The following is a 20,781-nucleotide window of genomic DNA, read 5'->3' as shown; positions in this document are numbered from 1 at the left end:
GGTACATGACACCGGAACTCTCGTCAGTCTTCTTGTCATAAGCAAAATAAAAAGCTTGCAGCAATATTGCTGCAAACTTTAAGTTTGCGGCAACGCGTTGACAGGAGTTTTCAAGAAAAAACTTATTGCTGCTAATTTGCAGCAATATTGCAGCAAATTTACAAGAAGGCATTGCAGTTTGCAGTAATATTGCAGCAAATTCGCTGCAAATGCAACAGGGCAGGTTTTTTACCAAGGGTGATTCCTTAAATCTTATCTCCCCTAGCTCTGTTAGGATATCTCTTTTTATAACCAACTTACTAGCCTTAAGTGACGCGGTACATGCATATCTTGAAACTATCGGTCTACATACATCGACTCAACTCATCGGGGACTAAAGCTGAATACAATCCGTTGAACAGATTAACTTGTTTTCAACGTACTCACCAAATTTCTGTATTCTATTCAACGCGTGTTAATCCCCGCGAAGTTGGATCGATCTACATGTAGTAAGTATACCCATGCATAGATTCATTGGGAATGAGCCCTTAATAACTGGAAATTGCAGAGTTTAATACCAGATAATTGCTAATATCTTCATATTGAGTCATTAATGTTATGCATTTGTTTGCGTCTGATGCCGATATCATTTAAAGCATGTTTACAAATTATTCACCAAATACATAATTTTCTGAAATAAGACACCTGATGCTTCAATTTTTTTTTCATAAGCATTAGACAACAGCATTCACCAAATATCAATTTCTTATTCTAAAATTTTTTTAAAACAATTTTTTGCTTTTAGTTTTTGAAAATTACATAAAATATGACTTCTTGTGACCCATTATCAATTTTTGACCCATTATTAATGACCCTTAACTAATTGTCATGTATTTATTACATCAATTGTCCCATTCCTTGCCTTCATAATTATATACTGTATAATACATTGATATACCTTTTATCAATTTGATACAGTAAGCATTTTCTCTACCTTCATCTGAAAACAAGAAACACTTGCTGTTTGTGGGGTGGGATTATTTTTTACATAATTGGGGATCTTAAAACCTAACGGGGATTGACTGATATAAGAATCATCATCATCAGTGCTCTTCGTCCCGTGTGGGATATAAGAATAGATTCATAAAATGACACTATTCTTTGTGTTCTTCTTTACTTTATTTCGACAAAAACCGTGTCCCAACATTTAAACCCCCCAAATCTGGACATCTGAAGCGTGCATAGAGGAAAAGGACGAACTTTTTGTACAGTACATCGTTGGTGATTTTCTCCAGAACTTTAAGAAAGACACCAACTTTAACCGCAGCTACACGAGATAATGGCTTTTGGATTGAATTCCCGATGATACAGCATTGTTTTGGTGGAATTCTGCTGTTCTTTCCAAATCCCCATACTTTTTCGAACATGGTTTTTACTTTTCACTATAAAATAGCAATAATTTACCATATTTGTAATTGAACAGCTGAAGGAACCCAAGCAAATACAAAATCCCCAAATATACTGTAACTTGGAGGTAGAACATGAACTTTTCATATAACACCAATTAGCTTGCTGTTAGTTACATCTTGTCATAGTTTGAACTTTTTGAAATCGTCATCCTTCATTTTTAGCACGAGTGCAAGATTATAGCTCTCACATAAGTTACAATTGTTTTATATATGGTGTTGCACTCCTAGCACATTTTTAACTTTACTGGGCATTTGGTCAGTTTGAAAAGAAGCAAAAATAATAAAACCTGATGAACAGCCTATGTGAAAAAAAATAATTTTTTGCTATCATTGATTAATTTAGGATTTTACAGCTATGCTATGCAGGTGGGGTTAAATGATGTTAAATGATGACATTTAAGGACTTTTTACAAATTTATAATAGTTCATTCAGAATAATCCATTATTTTTGACATTACAAGCGAGTAACACGTATGTAGTTGTATGACACAAGCTGAAGTATCCGCCTGTCTTGATACCAGTATAAGTTTCACATCGACAGCTATCACGTTGCTCATTTACATAAACAGACGATAGTAAGTCGGTGCAAATAATTTTTATCTTTATTTGATCTGCTTCTCGAGAATTAATGAAAGCTATTTTAAATAATTTTGCAGACAAACGTGCATTACTTCAAGGAAAATAACCATGTTTCTTGTCGGTTTGACGGGTGGAATCGCCACAGGTAAAAGTACGGTCTCCAAGATGTTTGCCGACCTTGGTATTCCTGTTATTGATGCTGACAAGTTATCTAGACAAGGTAATAACATTTTCAAGTATCAGGTTATTAAAGTCATACAAAAAAAACTTAAGTAAGTTCGCACCCTAATTCCGCAGGATCATGCGACGTTCGTTTTCTTTTTATGCAATGGGCAATGTATCTGTGCATGTGTATATAGTCGGGTTACATCCCTGTTCTGGTACATGATGTACCGTACGTCCCCGCACCAGTACTCCCTGGCACCAATACTCCCCACATCAGTACTACCCGCCACCAATACTCCCCGAACCTGTGCTCCCGTTCACCCCCACATTGTTTCTCCCCCAAAGCACGGATTCCTTTGGCTTTGGTCAAAAGTGCCACACCCATACATGTAACTCTCAGAAGCTACTCAGTAGGCATCTAGCAGAAGACTTCTGACTCCCACTTCAGGTAAGCAATCCCACTGAATCATGTGTAAAGTTGCTCATCAGTACAATAAAACCTTTCTTTTTCCAAAGTGCACCACCCTTGGGACCCAAAAGTGACATTTTATTCAAAATATTGTGGAAAAATAAGGAAACAAAAACAAACATTTGTCTGCTTTGTAACTTTGAACACAGTTGATCATGGGCTTCTGCAGAACATTTTCCGGGGGGGGGGGGGGGGGGGGGGTCAAAGTCATTGAAGGGGTAGGTAATGATTGGGTGGATACCCGCAATTGATGTGCCTGCCAAAATTCCAGGGGGGTCAAGTGACCCCACTGACCCCTTCCCCCCCCCCCCAAGGATGCCCATGTAGTTCATCCTTCACATCAGACTTGGCTTTTTGATTTTTGAGAAATGTTTGTATATTTCAATTCATTCTTCAACACTGGTAACATTGCACAGATAACACACTCTTTATTTATGTATCTGTTTTACTCAAAGTTTGTTTTAAACTAAGATAAATAACACACCATTGTCTTTTCTTCATGCACTGCATAATCCATTGAATTATTAAGAAGTGAAAAAGTGGTGTTTAAGCAATAAATTGTTGTGATTGTCTTCACGAAAATGTGAGGTTTTACAATTTACACTGTCTTTGGGGGGTTTCTAGGAACCACTAAACAAATAAATTGCACTGTAATTATGGTTTTTATAACAGTTATAATTAAGGTAATTATGGGTTTTCTTTTAGATTTTAGATTTTATAAAAAAAATCTAGAATGAGAAATAAATAACAGCCTAAACGTAACATCATAAATCCTTCAATAGGGTGGAATAGATAACAAATCTGATGGTGTGTACTGCCAGCTTGTGACGAGATTGTTATAAAGAACCCAGTAATGAACAGCAGTAATCCTTTGTTTTGCATCACCATGATGTAACACCCAGCCAAGTTTAGCAAGTCAAAAGAAAGGGTATTATTATGGACCTATTGTTGATAAAGAGTTGGGCCATGTTTGAAAACGGTATTAAAACTAATAATAAAGATCACTGGCGCAGGCAGAGCACCTTTATATTTATGTAGATATGATGAATGTTTTTGAGGCCCTAGAAAATTCAGGCTACATACAGGGGATCTTTGTAGCCTTAGGCTAAACAAAATGTATAAGTTGGTTAACAAGCAGCAACTGTAAATGAATATGGTTGGTAGACTAATTTCATTTTTTTTTTTAATTCCAAATATGGTTAATGAGCATAGCAACTAATTCTATTACCTTTTGTGCATAATAAAAAATTTGTTAAGCATTACTTAATATTGCATGAAAATTGACAAAAATCCTATTTTGTGCACTGCCACCATAGGCAGTATAATGGAAACTGTATTACTTAATTTGCTCATACTTGCAAGAGTGATTCTTAGGACTTAAATACAGCTTAAGTTGGAAAAACAGCCTGGTTAATTTCTTTTTCTTGAAGTAATACATTTTTAATGTTCATTTTTAAGATTCATGTATTGAGATTTTCAGTGAGTGAATTTGAACTCTCATGAGCCTGATGGGCCTATGAAGTTAATGATAATGTTACCTGTTGTGAAATTTTTTTTTTTATTTTGCTGTTAAAAATTGTTGTTGATTTGTGCTCAGCATCATGTTAAATTGCATCAAAATTGACTAAATAACCTAATATATCTGTGCATTGAACATCTGTGGTACTTGTTAACACAAAAAAGGTTCTAGATTAACCTGAAGGGCATTTCACATCTGATTTGAATTTAAATTTCTCATTTCTCTTAGCACCTTTATAGCCGAGATATTCCACCATTTCTGGCAAAATTTTCCTCAATTCAAAAGGCTTCAGGTTTGTCTGTCTAGTTGCAGGCTGATTGAACCTGGGCTGTGAGAATAAGCATGTAACTTAGTATTTTCAAGTTTTGTATATATGTATAATATACACAGATGCCAAATCCAAAGGGTGAGGCATAATAGTATATTATTTTTTATTTATATTTACATATAGTGGTCAGACCAGGAACACTTGGTGCCAAAAAAATATGCAAACAGTTTGGCTTGGAAGTTTTCCATCCAAATGGGCAGCTCAACAGAGATTTACTTGGACAAATTGTATTTTCAGGTATACTATAATTTACTAGTACTCGAAAAAATTACACAGATACATCATTATAGCTGAAGTAATGATTTTGAAGCAAGATTATTGGTGATGATATATATCATTAGTTCAGGGCATTCACTGTACAATTAAAGGGAAGCTAGAAGATAGCAGGTGACTTGTCACCCTTTACTACTAGATTGTTAAAAATTTTATTAAGTATAAAGAAACTTATTTCAACTTTTAGAAGGCAGATAGAGGTTTCAAATAACTTTTTATCTTTCAACTGTTTCTTGTTTTAATTGTAATTTGTAATTTAAAAAATATTTACACCTTAAAGCTTTATGTGATTTTATAATTTACCTTCAAGAGCTCTGACAGAAACCAGTGTCCAATATATGTGACATGTATGTTGAATATATATTAGCTGAATAGACCATTATTATCACTTTTTGTTACATGTATTGATAAAAATGTATTATTTCATTATATCTTCTATCTGTTTTAGGGAGCATTCACATTGAGAAGAGCCGAGGTCTAGTAAGGCCACGACCTAAATATGGCAGACCTACATGAAAGGAAGACTGCTAATCCTGTAATGGTCTCTCGTCTCTCACACGCCTCCGCACACGTTGACCCTGGACTGGTTGAATTGAGCCGAGATTTAATTACTGTGCCCCTGCAAAGATGACTCGTGGGGATGATTAACAGGATTAGCGATCTTCCTTTCATGTAGGTCCGCCATATTTAGGTCACGGCCTAACTAGACCTCAGCTCTTCTTGCTGTGAATTCTCCCTTAGTTTTTAAGAAGAAAATACACCTTTCAGATGCACATAAGAGAAAGATACTGAACTCTATAGTACATCCAGAGGTCTACAAGGCAACTGTATGGGCCATTGTGAAATACTTCTTCCAAGGTACACTTGTGAGTGAAATTTGGAGTTTAAATCATTAATGCTGCAAAGTAATAAAGTTAATTCAACCATTGTATCATTTCATACTTTATAAATATTGACTTTGGGTGTGGTCACCTCAGGCATTTATTGACTCTAAGCTGGGATAATTGGCCGATGCTGAATTAATTCCCTAAGTGTAACTGTAAAAGACAGACATGTATCTTTTGAAAAAATAAATAAGAGCCTTTTATGTACAGACACAGATGTGTCTTTACGTATAGCCATCACCTGTGTCTGTCGTCGCTGTCGCCGTCATTGCCGTCGCCATGCACTTTCACTGATAACACAATAAATAGAAAACCATTTTACCTTTTGGCATTAAACTTACAGAATTGATGAATATTCATAATATGCAGGTTGAGTTCAAAAGCAGCATGATTGGGCCATAACTTCAAAAGTTATGCTGTTTTTATTTTTATTTTTTATTTTATTTTATTTTTTATTTGCTTTTTATGTACAGACACAGATGTGTCTGTACATATAGCCGTCATCTGCGTCTGTCGTCGCCGTCGCCGTCGTCGCCGTGCACTTTTACTGATAACACGATAAGTGGAAAACTGTTTTTTCTTTTGGCTTGAAACTTACAGAACTGATGAATATTTGTAATAAGCAGGTCAAGTTCGAAAATCAGCATGATCGGGTCACTAATAGGGAATTTATTCTGTTTATTCACTTTTTTCAGCATATATGCAGCACCGATAACAAGATAAGTGGAAAACAGTTTTACCTTTTGGCTTGAAACGTACAGAACTGATGAATATTCATAATACGCAGGTCAAGTTCGAAAATCAGCATTATTGGGTCACTTATAGGGAATTTATGCTGTTTTTTCACTTTTTTCAGCATATATGCAGCACCGATAACACGATAAGTGGAAAACCATTTTACCTTTTGGCTTGAAACTTACAGAACTGATGAATATTCATAATATACAGGTAAAGTTCGAAAATCAGCATGATCGGGCCATTTTTAGGGAAGTTATGCTGTTTTTTCACTTCTTTCAACATATATGCAACGCTAATAACACAATATAAGAAAAACAGATAGGCCAATTGTCATTATACTCACAGGAGTAGTCAAACTAACTAAAACGCAGGTTGAGTTCAAAAATCAGCATAATTGGGCCATTATTTTAGAAGTTATGCTGTTTTTTCACATTTCCTCAGATTCAATTGTTAGGCATGTTAACAGTCTCATTATTGAACTAATAAGATACGTAAAAGTGTTTGTTTGACATTTCCTGCATCTTAATAACATTGTTAGTTGATTATGTAAAAATGATGGTAAACTTGTTATTGTGTATTATGTTATAAAGTGTCAAAAATGGAAATAAACAAATATCATTGCATTTTGTCAGATTCAATCATCTACTATATTCATTATCTCAGAATGGAGGGAATTGGACATTTAACACTGTTCTATTGATATTTTTCCCATCTCATCAATTTTCTTAGTTGGTCATATAAAAATGGCAGTAAACTGTTTATTTTGCTTTTTGTTAAAAAAGTGTTAAAAATAGAAATAAACCCATTTCAGAAATGTGCTGTCTTGTTTACATTTTGGCATTTTTAAGATGTGACTTTGAAGTTCCACGAGCCTACAGACCTTTGCTAGTCACATTTTCTGAATATCCATGATACTAATATTTTATGATTAAAAATTGATGGTCATTATGCTGTTAAACATTATGTAATATTACATCAAAATTTGAAGAAACCCCTATTTTGGGCACTGCTCCCATGATGACCATTTAAAGAAAATCATGTCACTTACTGTTCTCAAACTTACAGGAAAGAAACATGGGACTAAAATACAGCTCCAGTAGGCAATGCAGTCTGTTTGGTAATTTTTTCTGGCAGTTAAACAGTTTTTTGTGAAAATTTAATTTTTCACATATTGGCATTTTCAAGGTGTGACTTTGAAGTTCCATGATCCTGAAGACCTTTGCTTGTCACGTTTTCTAAATGTCCATGTTAATAATATTCTATTATTAAAAATTGATGGTCATCATGCTGTTAAACATTATGTAATGTTGCATCAAAATTTGAAGAAACCCCTATTTTGGGCACTGCTCCCATGATGACCATTTAAGGAAAATCATGTCACTTACTGTTCTCAAACTTACAGGAAAGAAACATAGGTCTAAAATACAATGCAGTCTGTTTGGTAATTTTTTCTGGCAATTAAACAGTTTTTTGTGATAATTTAATTTTTCACTTATTGGCATTTTCAAGGTGTGACAAGACCTTTGCTTGTCACATTTTCTGAATGTCCATGTTACTAATATTCTATTATTACAAATTGATGGTCATTATGCTGTTAAGCATTATGTAATGTTGCATCAAAATAGAAGAAAACACAATTTTTGGTGCTGCTGCCATGATGACCATTATGGGAAAACCGTGTTACTTATGACTGTCAAACCTTTAAAAAAGGAACACTGGACTAAAATGCAGCCTGAGTTGGAAAAGCAGTCTTATTGGCTTCTTTTTCTGGAAGTTATACATTTGAGTGAAATATTTATTATCTCTTTGGCATATTCATTGTGGGACTCGGAGCTCCCATAGACATGAAGTCGAATGGTAATCAAATTTTCTACATGTCCATACTATTTATAGTCAATAATCAAAAATTGGTGATAATTATTCTGTAATTTATTATGTAATGGTACATCAAAATTGACAACAATTTTTTTGCACTGCTACTGCAAACATTATGAAAAGAAAACTGTGTAACTTATTATTATTTTTAACTTACAAGTTTGATTTTTAGGATTGGCATGTAGTTCAAATTAGAAAGCCAGGTCAATTGGGTTATCATTTATTATTGAATTTATGCAATTTTGTGTGAAAATTTCATTTTTCTCATTCTGGCACTTTTTAAGTATAAACTTGAACTTTGATGGGCCTGAAGCCTTATGCTTTTACTTTTGTTGGTGTTACCTGTTGTGCATAATTAAAATTTGATGTTGACTGTGCAGTTAAACATAATGTATTATTGCATCAGAATTGGTAGTCACCTATTTTGTGCATTATTGTTTTGTGCTTTTCTTAAGATGTGACTTATGGGCCTGAAAGACCTTTGAGAGGGTCAGTCTATAAATTTCCCTTGGATTACATAAAGCACACTTGTTGATATTTCCCTGTAAACTGCCAAAGGTTAAGCTCTCTGCTAGATAAAAAATAAGGAAGCAGTGATAATTATACAGGTAAATTATGCAGGTAATTATATATATATATATATATATATATATATATATATATATATATATATATATATCAAACTTGAAGATTAAAAGTTTGAATAGCAGCTTCATTGGAATTATATTTACCTCAGGCTCTGCCTAGGAGGTTATGGTTTGTCTGTCATCAACATAACTCAAAAGTTATGGACCGATTTTGCTGAAATTTTCAGGAACTGTCAGAAGTGGGCCAAAGAGGACAATGATTAGTTTTTGGTGGTGGTCTGGCTCAATAATCAATCAATAATAATCAACAATTGCTGCCTTGGCAGAGGTCTGCACTCTCAGAGTGCTTTTCTAGTTTTGTTATGTTTCTTTTATAATTTTTTCTCAAACACTGCATTTGTGACTTTTAACTCTCATCCACCTGAGACTCTGCACATTTTCTGTATTTCCACATAAGCAGTTGTTTTTTATGTCTTTAAATAAACATAATAATGTAATAAAATGTAATATTATTTTATGCACTATCATCATTTTTTCAAATATTGAGACTTTCATCATGTGACTTTGGTCTCTCATGGTCCTGAAACTGTAATCTTATTTAAGGGGTGGATTGAGACCATCTTCTCAGTCCTCCGGAAGACAGTGAGGTTATTAAGTTTATATTGACTGGTATCTTTTTTTCTGTTGGAAGACCATCAAAATGGAGGATGGATCAACATAGATACTTTGGAATACTGTCAGAAAATATCTCAGGGTCCGCTCCTGTTATTGACCATGTTACCTGTTGTGCATGATTAAAATTCAATGTTGACTGATAGTGCTATAATAATATTTATTTTTGCATCAAAATTGACAAAATGACCTTTTTTGCATCTTTATTTTCTGTTTTTTGTCTGTACATTTGACAGCTTTGCTGCCTTGTTTAAGCATATGTACAACACCTATAACATGGTAAGTGGTAATCTGTTTTACCTTTTGGCTTTAAACTTACAGCACTGATGAATATTCCTTAAATGAAGATAAGGCTCGAAAATCAGCATGATTGGGCCATTTTTTTAAAAGTTATGCTGTTTTTTTTTGTTTTTTTTTTGCTTTTTTCAGCGTGTATGCAACACTGATAACACATTTCCAGGAAAACTGATCAGCCTGTTGTCTTGCATCTCATAGTGATCAGTCTGATTAATTGACAGATCAAGTTCAAAAATAAGCTTGATCGGTTAAGTTTTGATGAAGTTGTGCCTTTTGTATATATAAGTGGTTTTTCTTCAGATTTGATTCTTAGGCATGTAAACAGTCTCATTACTGAACTAATTAGATATGTAAAAGTGTTCTTTTGACATTTTCTTCTTCTTAACAATATTGTTAGTTGATTATGTAAAAATAATGGTAAACCTTTTATCGTTTTATTGTGTAATAAAGTTTCAAAAATTGAAATAAACTCATTTCATTACAGTTTGTCATATTCAGTCCTTCACTATGTATAGAATCTCAGAATGGAGCAAGTTGGACATTTATAATTGTTCTTTTGATATTTTTCATATGTAAACAATTTTCTTAGTTGATCATATAAAAATGACAGTACTACTGATTCCAAACATGGTAACAAAACAAAATAGATGGTTACATGTACAAATCTTAATTAAAAGTTGAAAAGCTCCAATGAATATTTAGAAGCCAATCTTATGGATGGTTTACATATAATTATTTACTTCTAGATTATCTTGAGATGTGTTTTAATGTACAGATATAGATACTTCTGTTCATATAGCCATCATCTGCATCTGCCGTTTTCAAGGTGTAGCTTTGAGCTTCCATGCACCTAAAGACCTTTACTATCCTGTAGTTACATGTTGAATATCCATGTTATTGCTGTATATTATTAAAAATTGGTCGTGGCAATTTTGATGTGGGACTTAAAATTCCCATGGGCATGAAGCTGTATGGTAGTTACATTTTCTGAATGTCCTTGTAGTAGACAATTAAAAATTAGTGGTAATTATATATATGCAGTTAATCATTATGTGATATTGTATTAAAATGGACCAAAATATCTGGTGCACTGCTACTACAAACACTGTGAAAGGAAAGATGTGTTACTTATTATTTTGTAACTTTAAAGATTTATTCTTAGGATTGACATACAGCCTAGATTGGAAAAACATCTTTATTGGATTTTTTCTTTCATGAATATATATGCATTTTTGTGAAATTTCATTTTTTTTTTCACATTTTCAGTGTCTAAATTTGAACTCACATGAGCGTAAAAGCACAATGTACTATAGCATCAAAATTTTGTGCATCATTATTTTCTGCTATTTGTCTGTACATTTGACAGCTTTGCTGCCTTGTTTTTAATATTACTCTTTTATATTCTTACATTAACGTAATAATTTAAAGCACACTACTTGCATACCTCCTACACACTACTTGCATACCATCTACACACTACCTGCATACCTCCTGCACACTACCTGCATACCTCCTGCACACTACCTGCATACCTCCTACACATACCTGCATACCTCCTACACACTACCTGCATACCTCCTACACACTACCTGCATACCTCCTACACATACCTGCATACCTCCTACACACTACTTGCATACCATCTACACACTACCTGCATACCTCCTACACATACCTGCATACCTCCTACACATACCTGCATACCTCCTACACACTACTTGCATACCATCTACACACTACCTGCATACCTCCTACACATACCTGCATACCTCCTACACACTACCTGCATACCTCCTACACACTACCTGCATACCTCCTACACACTACTTGCATACCATCTACACACTACCTGCATACCTCCTACACATACCTGCATACCTCCTACACACTACCTGCATACCACCTACACACTACCTGCATACCTCCTACACACTACCTGCATACCATCTACATACTACCTGCATACCTCCTACACACTACTTGCATACCATATACACACTACCTGCATACCATCTACACACTACCTGCATACCTCCTACACACTACCTGCACACCTACTACACACTACCTGCATACCTCCTGCACACTACCTGCATACCATCTACACACTACCTGCATACCTCCTGCACACTACCTTCATACCATCTACACACTACCTGCATACCTCCTGCACACTACCTGCACACCTACTACACACAACCTGCATACCTCCTGCACACTACTTGCATACCATCTACACACTACCTGCATACCTCCTGCACACTACCTGCACACCTACTACACACAACCTGCATACCTCCTGCACACTACTTGCATACCATCTACACACTACCTGCATACCTCCTGCACACTACCTGCACACCTACTACACACTACCTGCATACCTCCTGCACACTACCTGCACACCTACTACACACTACCTGCATACCTCCTGCACACTACTTGCATACCATCTACACACTACCTGCATACTTCCTGCACACTACCTGCACACCTACTACACATACCTGCACACCTCCTGCACATTACTTGCATACCATCTACACACTACCTGCATACCTCCTGCACACTACCTGCACACCTACTACACATACCTGCACACCTCCTGCACATTACTTGCATACCATCTACACATACCTGCATACCTCCTGCACACTACTTTCACACCTCCTGCACACTACCTACACACCTTCTGCTCACTACTTGCACATACCTCCTGTACACTTGATCTGAATTGTTTATGAAACTTTCATATACAGGTACTTAGGTGCATATGAAGTCAAATGCAAACAACTTTAAGCAGAGACAAATTAGGTAAATTCAGTTGAAAATGGTTTTCCACAGTAAGAAATTTTTGCATATAAGAATGGTTACAATAATATTTTTCAGAAGCAGGTAAGTCAATGAGCACAAGTATTCTAAATTCTATTTTGACCGACCGGATGGCCTTGTGGTTAGAGTATCCGCCTCCGGAGCGGGAGGACGTGGGTTCAAAACCCATCCGGGGACATACCAGTCCTTTATAAACGGTACCTGCTGTCTCCCCGCTTGGCACTCAGCACTAAGGGGTTGAAGCAGGGGCCTGGTCAGGCAGTGCAGAAATGATATATTAGCTATGAGCGCCTAATATGGCAGCCGAGCTGTATGCTCCCCAGGGAGGTGAGACCGTCTACAGAGTGCACCAGTGCAAAAATGACCAGGCTTCCTTGACTTGGATATTCATATATAATTGTATAACTTCAACCTTCGGGTTGCGATTCTCCAATAAAGATTATTATTATTATTATTATTATTAAATCTGTTATCAACAATGAACATATATTGTACTTTATTAATCATATAAAAATTGTACAAAAATTCCAGATTTCGAACCGTCTTCATCTGTCCTGTCCACTCCATCTAGAAAAAAGCATAAAGTCATGAAAAATACAATTAATCATACTATGCACAATCCTTAATAAATCCTAAATGTCCAAGTGAAAGGAGACATTAATTTCAATAAACACACTATTGTTCAATGTTCTTAAACCAATAAAATAGTGTTAAGATTGTTTGTATAAAAGAGAAGAGGTAAATAAAAGACTTGGAAATTTAGATAAAACAATTTTGCCAATTTTTAAAAAGTTAAACTGCTAAAACTGCTTTGAAGAATACTTACACATCTGAAGTCTGTTGATATCTTTGAATTGATCGCATGCAGTTGGCCAGAACATGGTAATTCCATAGCCTTAGAAAAAATTGAAAAGTTAAAGGTAAAAATTAACTGGTTGCAAAATTACAAAGCTAAACCAATTAAAGTCAGAAGTTACCCTTTAAAAACCTTACCTGGCACCAGATTCCATGGTTATTGTTGTGATTAAATAGGTGTTAAAATGTTGTTCATAGCTGTTCAGGTAATGGAGGTCTAGAATTGGTAGCACGCACTTGATGTCTTGTTTTATATGGGTATCCATTATTACAGCACCCAGATGCCATACAATTTTGCTACATGCTGTTTTTTGTCACCTTGCATTTTGGTGAACTATCCATGTGTTACAATTACCTCAGCAATCACAAAGAGCTTACCACTAGAAACCAACCTATCAGAATATGTATTTTATGTGCCTTTGATTAAAACACATTTTTTCACTATCAGCCCTTTTAAAATTTGATTCATGATATTAATATTGTCAATAAATTTGAAAACACTTTATATATTTTAAGTACATGTAGGTTAGAAGAACTTCAACAATAAAACTTGAACTTTAAGAACTTTGTAAACATTTTCATAGTCACTATTAATTTTAATTATTTCTAGGTCACCAATTTATCATCCTTGACTTCCCCCTACTGTTTGAGACAGGAAACACAGTGCCTTATCTCAGTGAGATTGTTGTGGTCTCTTGGTAAGTTGAAGGTTTATACATTACTTTTCTGCAGATGGTCATTTTGTTTAAAGGTATCCTATTTCTTAGACCACAGTGGAAGTAAAGAACAAAAGACTCAGACGTGGTGTAACTTGCGTAACCACACTTCTCGCATGAATGCGTTATAAACTGCTAATGGACCGTGGTCTAAATAAGATAGATCCCACGTCAGCGAGGGTTATGTGACATCCACTCGTGCTACGCACTCGTGAATGCCACATAACCCTCGTTGACTTGGGGACTATCTATTACATAACCTCCACCAGGGCCACATATTTTTCACTTTGAGGCCATTCCCAGACCCTATCAAACTAACTTTGGATCGGACTATCCACGAGGGGATTCTCGCTTAATTGCAATTAACTTGGGCAGCTTAGATGTCTGTCACACCTGCTTAGGCTGATACATATCATTAATTAACTACCGTTACTGCTTAGGTTGATACATATCATTAATTAACTACCGTTACTGCTTAGGCTGATACATATCATGTAATTAACTACCGTTAAGCAGTTTTAGTAGGCGTTGGGCTGAAAGCAATTTAGCAAGGGACCCCGTGGAGATGGATCCTGTTAGATCAATCTAAGGATGGGAACCTAGTCTTAGATACATTCACAGATATGCCTCTGTTAATTCATTACGTTCTCTTCTATGACCATATGATGACATCTCAAGGATAATTACAAGAATGATAATTGTTTGCATAAATACTTAGGCACTGCAAGTTCACAAATCCCTGCCAAATCCCTCTGACTGCAATCAAGGCAGTTAGTTGCTCTGACTTTAAAGCTACACAAAAGTGGATTTTAGTGCCAAAATTCATATTTAACAAATTATCCTGGGGTAAATGACATTTTTTCCTGTATTAACCAACTTTTAATCTTCCTTTCCTGAAACTCTGTCACAATATTGAAATAAGACAAAGAGCGCATTCTCAACGAATTAAGCCAGGCTTTACAAAGCCGGTGACCTAAATATGGCGGACGTACATGAAAGAAAAACCACCTAATCTTTTAATAGTCTCTCCGCCTCTCACACGCCTCCCCTGCGGGGTACAGTAATTAAATCTTGGCTCCGAACATTAATATTTCCGTGAATATCTCTGGTGATATTATCTCCGTAGATAGTCGATTCATTGCTGCTCTACGGGCCAAATTATTCCTTTTTCGTCTCTGTTTTCAAAGATAATAGAACAGAAGAGCTTTTTTCCTTCGATCGCCTTCAGCCGCCATGCTTTCTTTACCACGAGTTTAACTGATGAGCATGCGCACTTAATATTTCTCAGGTAGCTTCCGCATGGCGAACGGAGACGCGATTTAATTACTGTACCCCGCAGGGACGACGTGTGGGGAGGCGGAGAGACTATTAAAAGATTAGGCGGTTTTTCTTTCATGTACGTCCGCCATTTTTAGGTCACCGGCTTTGTAAAGCCTGGCTTAATTCGTTGAGAATCCGCTCAAAGAACAAAACCCATGCATAAATGGAGGTTTTTCATTTTCACCATTTATTTCCACCGACTCGCTTCTAGATATCAATTCTCGTACAGTAAATCTTTTCAAACCTTGTTAAGATGGCTGACTACCAAGGTTTGAAAGGGTGCGGTGAATATGATTTTTTTTTTTTTTACTATATCGATTAAGGCCATTTACCTGTCATTTTATGTTTTAAAAGTTATAATTGTCCTCAGTTAAGTTCAACAACTGAGAATGCATTTGAAATCCTGTACTTGATCTCAGCTGTCACCTTGACTGGTCAATAGAACTAAAAACCTCAGAAAACTATTTTAAAATACCACACTAGTCTATCATGATGCAAAAAGGAAGAAAAATGATCAACATTAGGTAAGTATTATTTGAAGTTTTCATAAAATCACCATATATACACAGCAGAAGTTTCTTAAACAAAACTTGGTCCGCACGCGATAAAATACAAATAAAACTAGAGGATCAGAGAGGCTATACCGCCTCCGAATATTGTACCACCAGCTGGGGTAAGTGCGATCGTATAGACCCCCCCACACACAAAAAAGGGACACCACCACCAGTCTTGTGCTTGACAAGCTGTAAAAAATGCAATCAACAAGAATTCTCAAAATATGCAAAAAAATATATATAACTAAAAATGGTACAATCAAAGTTCAGTTCATAGTAAGATAGGTCAGTAAATTTCCAGTATATGACTTCCTATTCAAGTTCAATAGCAACTATGGACCTATCTCTGCCAGTTTTGGAGATAAAAGGGAACCAAAATTTGTAAACTTTAATTCATGATAAAAAGTAGGTCAAACGTAAATTTCAAGGTCACACTTAGATTGCCAGTATATGACTTCCTATTCAAATTCAATCATAACTATGGGCGTATCTTGGCAGTTTTGGAAATAAAAGGGAACCAAAATTTGCAAAGTTCAGTTCAGGGTTAAAAGTAGGTCAAAGGTTAATTTCATGGTCACATTTAGATTGCCAGTATATGATTTCCTATTCAACTTCAATAGTAACTATGGACCTATCTCTGCCAGTTTTGGAGATATAAGGGACTAAATGTTATAATTTTGGAGTTACAATAATGTGCCATAAATTTTGTACAGAAAAAATTAATTAAAATAAAGAAAAGGTCATTTTGGTCAAAATTCTTGAAATGGGAGGTGCTCTGAAGTTCCAGATGTTCAAATTTGATGAAATAATGTCATTTTTGACCACAGGTTGTCAGCCTCGCCAAGCCTTATGTTTTATTTTTCTGGAGTTCAAAATTTATTATCCATTACCGTACTGCACATTTTGCTTTCACCACCAATATGTACTTTTTGATACAGCGTAACTCGAAAACCGTATGGAATACAAAAAAACAGAGACCACCTCCAGTGTTGGGCTTTATATGCTCTACAAAATGCAAAAAAAAAATGGGTCTCTAGCATTAACGGGTCCCGAATTAGAGACAGTTTTCAGTTTCGGTATCTTATGGCTGCTACTCCCGTGAAAATGCACCGATTGACCCCAAATTCACGGAGATGAAAGATGACCTGAAGGGTAACACTTTCCAATAATATTATTGGTTAAGTCTGTGTGGTGTCTGAATAACAGGGCAAAACATTTTTTTTTTTTGTAAAAAAATTTTTTTTTTTTTTTAATTTTGGCCTGTTTGACCTTGAAATAAAGGTCAAAGGTCAAATTCAAGGGCATATTTGAAATCTACACATATGACTTTTGGAAAGCCGTCTGTAGAAAATTTTCCCATAATTCCTTCCATAGGGTAGATAATTAGCATTTAATTTTGCCATTTTTAGACAAGGGTGCATTGCAATGAGTGCCACACCTAGACCCCAATACCGACAAAGCCCAAAATTTACGTGGAACGAGTTGAGATTATAGGTGACCTAAATTCAAGAGATGGGTACGGAGGCCCTTACCGTCTAGGAGGAGAAGCGGTAATGGTAGCTGGCCGGCGGAGCCGGTGGAGCCGGCAGAACGATCTGGACGGGACTAAAACCATGTGTACCGCCAGCGCTAACGCTGGTGGTACAATAAAAATAGCCATCAGATCACCAGCCAACCAACCTCATGTGCCTTAAAGGCATACAATGTGGGCTAGACCTTTATATAGTAAAAATGAATTTTCCAGGAAACTTCATCAATTTTCTCATTTCATCCCTATGTCCACTAACCAATTAAGGTGACAGCCAAGCATGTTCCCAAACATGTGACTTATTTCAGCAGACAGATGAGTGAAGAACAGGTTGTGTAACAAGCAGCAAGTAGATTGATGCTAAGTTTAGCTACAACAGAACAGATGCAATGGCCCCTATCCATGAGCAGATTTAATTACTTTGGAATCCAGATTTCCAAAAAACACATAACTAATATAATATGCATCCTTGGTAGAGTGTAGTTATCTGGCATTTTCTTGCCAAGTGAAATTTATCTTCCAAATCTTTTTTTTTTTTCCAATCCATGAATCAATCCACTACTCATCCCATACACTAGGATTAGATGTTTCATACCATTTCTAATTAAAAGAGGATTTTGTTTTGATAAGTAAATTTGTATACATAACATTTGTAATGTGTTGTTGCCATATCAGCCAGCTCATTATTATTATTTCTATGTATTATTATGAACTGCTGGCCTGCAGGCCTGAACTACAGTTGACATGAAAAAGAAATTGCAAAAAGAAATATCGACATCAGTGACACTTTCAATTGAGTGGTTTTAATTAGGACAGATAAGCAGCTTTACAGAATAATGCTATGCATGTGAGTCATCCTGTCCCATTTCACATGGGACTGATCAACTAACAAGACTGAGAATACATGTAGTCCATCTGTTTTCTTACTAGACCAGCTGAATTACATGTAAGGAACCATTCCCATACCCTGTCATACTAGCAGGATTGATCTATCTTCGGGGGGTTCTCGCTAAGTTGCATTAGTTGAAGCATGCATGAAAGTTAAAACCCCCCCCCCACAGCTTAATGGGCATGACAAACATTTAAGTTGCTTAAACTGAATGCAATTTAGTGTGAATCCCCTCAGAGTTAGATCAATCCTGCTAGTACGCTAATAGGATTAATCCATCTCTGAGGGGTTTCAGGATAAATTGCTTTCAGCTTAAGCTACTTATATGTCTGGCATTCCTACTGAAGCTGATAAACCTTAATTAATTACCCCCTAGCAGCTTCAGTAGGTGTGACAGACATGTAAGCCGCTTAAGTTTATTGCAATTTAGCGAGAATCCCCTCGGAGATAGAATGATCCACATTTAGTAGGATAGGGTCTGGGAATGGTCCTTAAGTCTCTGAGAGGGAGACATAGCATTGTCCACATAACAAAATTGTAAGTGCGGAGTATTAGATTAAAAATCTTAGAAAATGGCAAATATGACTTTGGCACATTTTCAAACACCAATTATATACCTTCAAAAATATTGCATTTTAGAATGATGAAAAGTTATGAAAGGAAACTCGAATAAAATAAGGAAATGAGAAAAATATCAAGCCATCATATTCAGCAAGATTTTATTGGAAAGTTGATGAAATAAAAATGAGATCTGTCAGATCTTCAAAGGCATTCATACCTTGGGCATTGAATAATTTGTAAATTTACTAGCCTTTTAATATGATTCAAATAGAACTTTCAATGCATCATAAATATCCTCTGTATTCCACTTTCATTTATTTAAACTCTCTGTCATTATATATCATTAAATTTTATTTTAATTAATTATATCAATTTATATGACTTATTGCACAATCCAACTACTTTAAGTTGCAAATAAAATTACCTCTTAATTATTATTATTATTATTTAAAAACCTTTAAATTTGCTTTACTTCAGTGACAAGGAGACCCAGTTGAAGAGGCTAATGGCCAGGGATGGCCTCACAGAAAGCCAAGCTAAGCTGAGAATACAAGCCCAAATGCCTTTGGAAGAGAAGTGCAAGAAAGCCACACACATCATAGACAATACTGGGTCAATTCAGAAGACTAGCAGCAGGACAAAAGCCTTGTTCTTGGAATTTAGGGCTTCAAACAAGCACTTAAAAGTAAGGATCTTTGTGCTTTTTGTAATATCTTTATGGATTGGACTGGCTACTTGGATGGTGGCTGTGGTGGTCAGGAGAAAGTAAACATCTTTATGGATTGGACTGCCTACTTGGATGGTAGCTGTGGTGGTCAGGAGAAAGTAAACATCTTTATGGATTGGACTGGCTACTTGGATGGTGGCTGTGGTGGTCAGGAGAAAGTAAACATCTTTATGGGTTGGACTGGCTACTTGGATGGTGGCTGTGGTGGTCAGGAGAAAGTAAATATCCAACAAAAGGTCACATAGCCTGCATATCATTTGCAGAAGGGTAGGATGGGAGGCTTACTGCCAAGTACCCTGGTATCTAATTCATGAAGTTGGGATTTTAAAGTGCATTAGGTCATATCAAAGCTGTCATTACACACAGTAGATATAAGTTTTGAAAACATTCCAATTTTAATGACAAACACTTTGTGCATGCAAAATTCACCAGAAACGGCCTCAGACTTAAGTTGATGTACAGTTAAATACTGTTGTCTTTTTAGATTGAGAGACAGTTAAATGCAAATGTCACTAAAATTTAATGTTCCTTTTAAAATAAATTTATATAGTAATTTAATAAATTGAAGTTGATTATTACATGATTAGATTTGTTTTGTTTGATGGTAAAAGATCTTGTAGACTTGGGCTTACTGCAGTATAATGATTCCATTAAAAAACATCCTATGTCCAATTTAATTGCAAGTAAATTAATGTTTTCCTCTTGCAAGTGATAAAAAAAATGCAGAACCATAACTCCAACAATACTCTTTACTGTGCAAGTTCTTTAACGTGATGTTTTTCAACTACATTAATTTTATTAAATTGATATTCAGTTGAGTTCAAAGACATTGTCTTTTGAGATTTCTAAATGTCTTCAATAACTGTACACAGAAAAAATAATAAGATAAGATGAAGATACATTCTTGTTAATATCAGTGCATGCATGACTTTATGCAGCAGTCAACTCTTGTGAAAACAATAGAC

At 35.6% G+C, this 20,781-nt stretch overlaps 1 protein-coding gene across 1 annotated transcript; it reads left to right on the top strand.

Moving 5' to 3' along the window:
* Positions 1-1,990: 1,990 nt before the first annotated feature.
* LOC106150501 (dephospho-CoA kinase domain-containing protein) lies at positions 1,991-20,399 on the top strand. Its single transcript, XM_087012635.1, has 5 exons — positions 1,991-2,247; positions 4,632-4,745; positions 5,550-5,639; positions 14,132-14,219; positions 19,567-20,399. Exons 1-5 carry the CDS (start codon positions 2,136-2,138, stop codon positions 19,856-19,858), a joined length of 696 nt encoding a protein of 231 aa, XP_086868761.1. The 5' UTR covers positions 1,991-2,135; the 3' UTR covers positions 19,859-20,399.
* The last annotated feature ends 382 nt before the right edge of the window (positions 20,400-20,781 follow it).

This window comes from Lingula anatina, chromosome 5, assembly GCF_051362555.1.
Source record: "Lingula anatina isolate TDL-2025a chromosome 5, LinAna3.0, whole genome shotgun sequence".
Classification (NCBI taxonomy): Eukaryota; Metazoa; Brachiopoda; class Lingulata; order Lingulida; family Lingulidae; genus Lingula; species Lingula anatina.
This window is presented reverse-complemented; position numbering and strand designations above follow the sequence as displayed.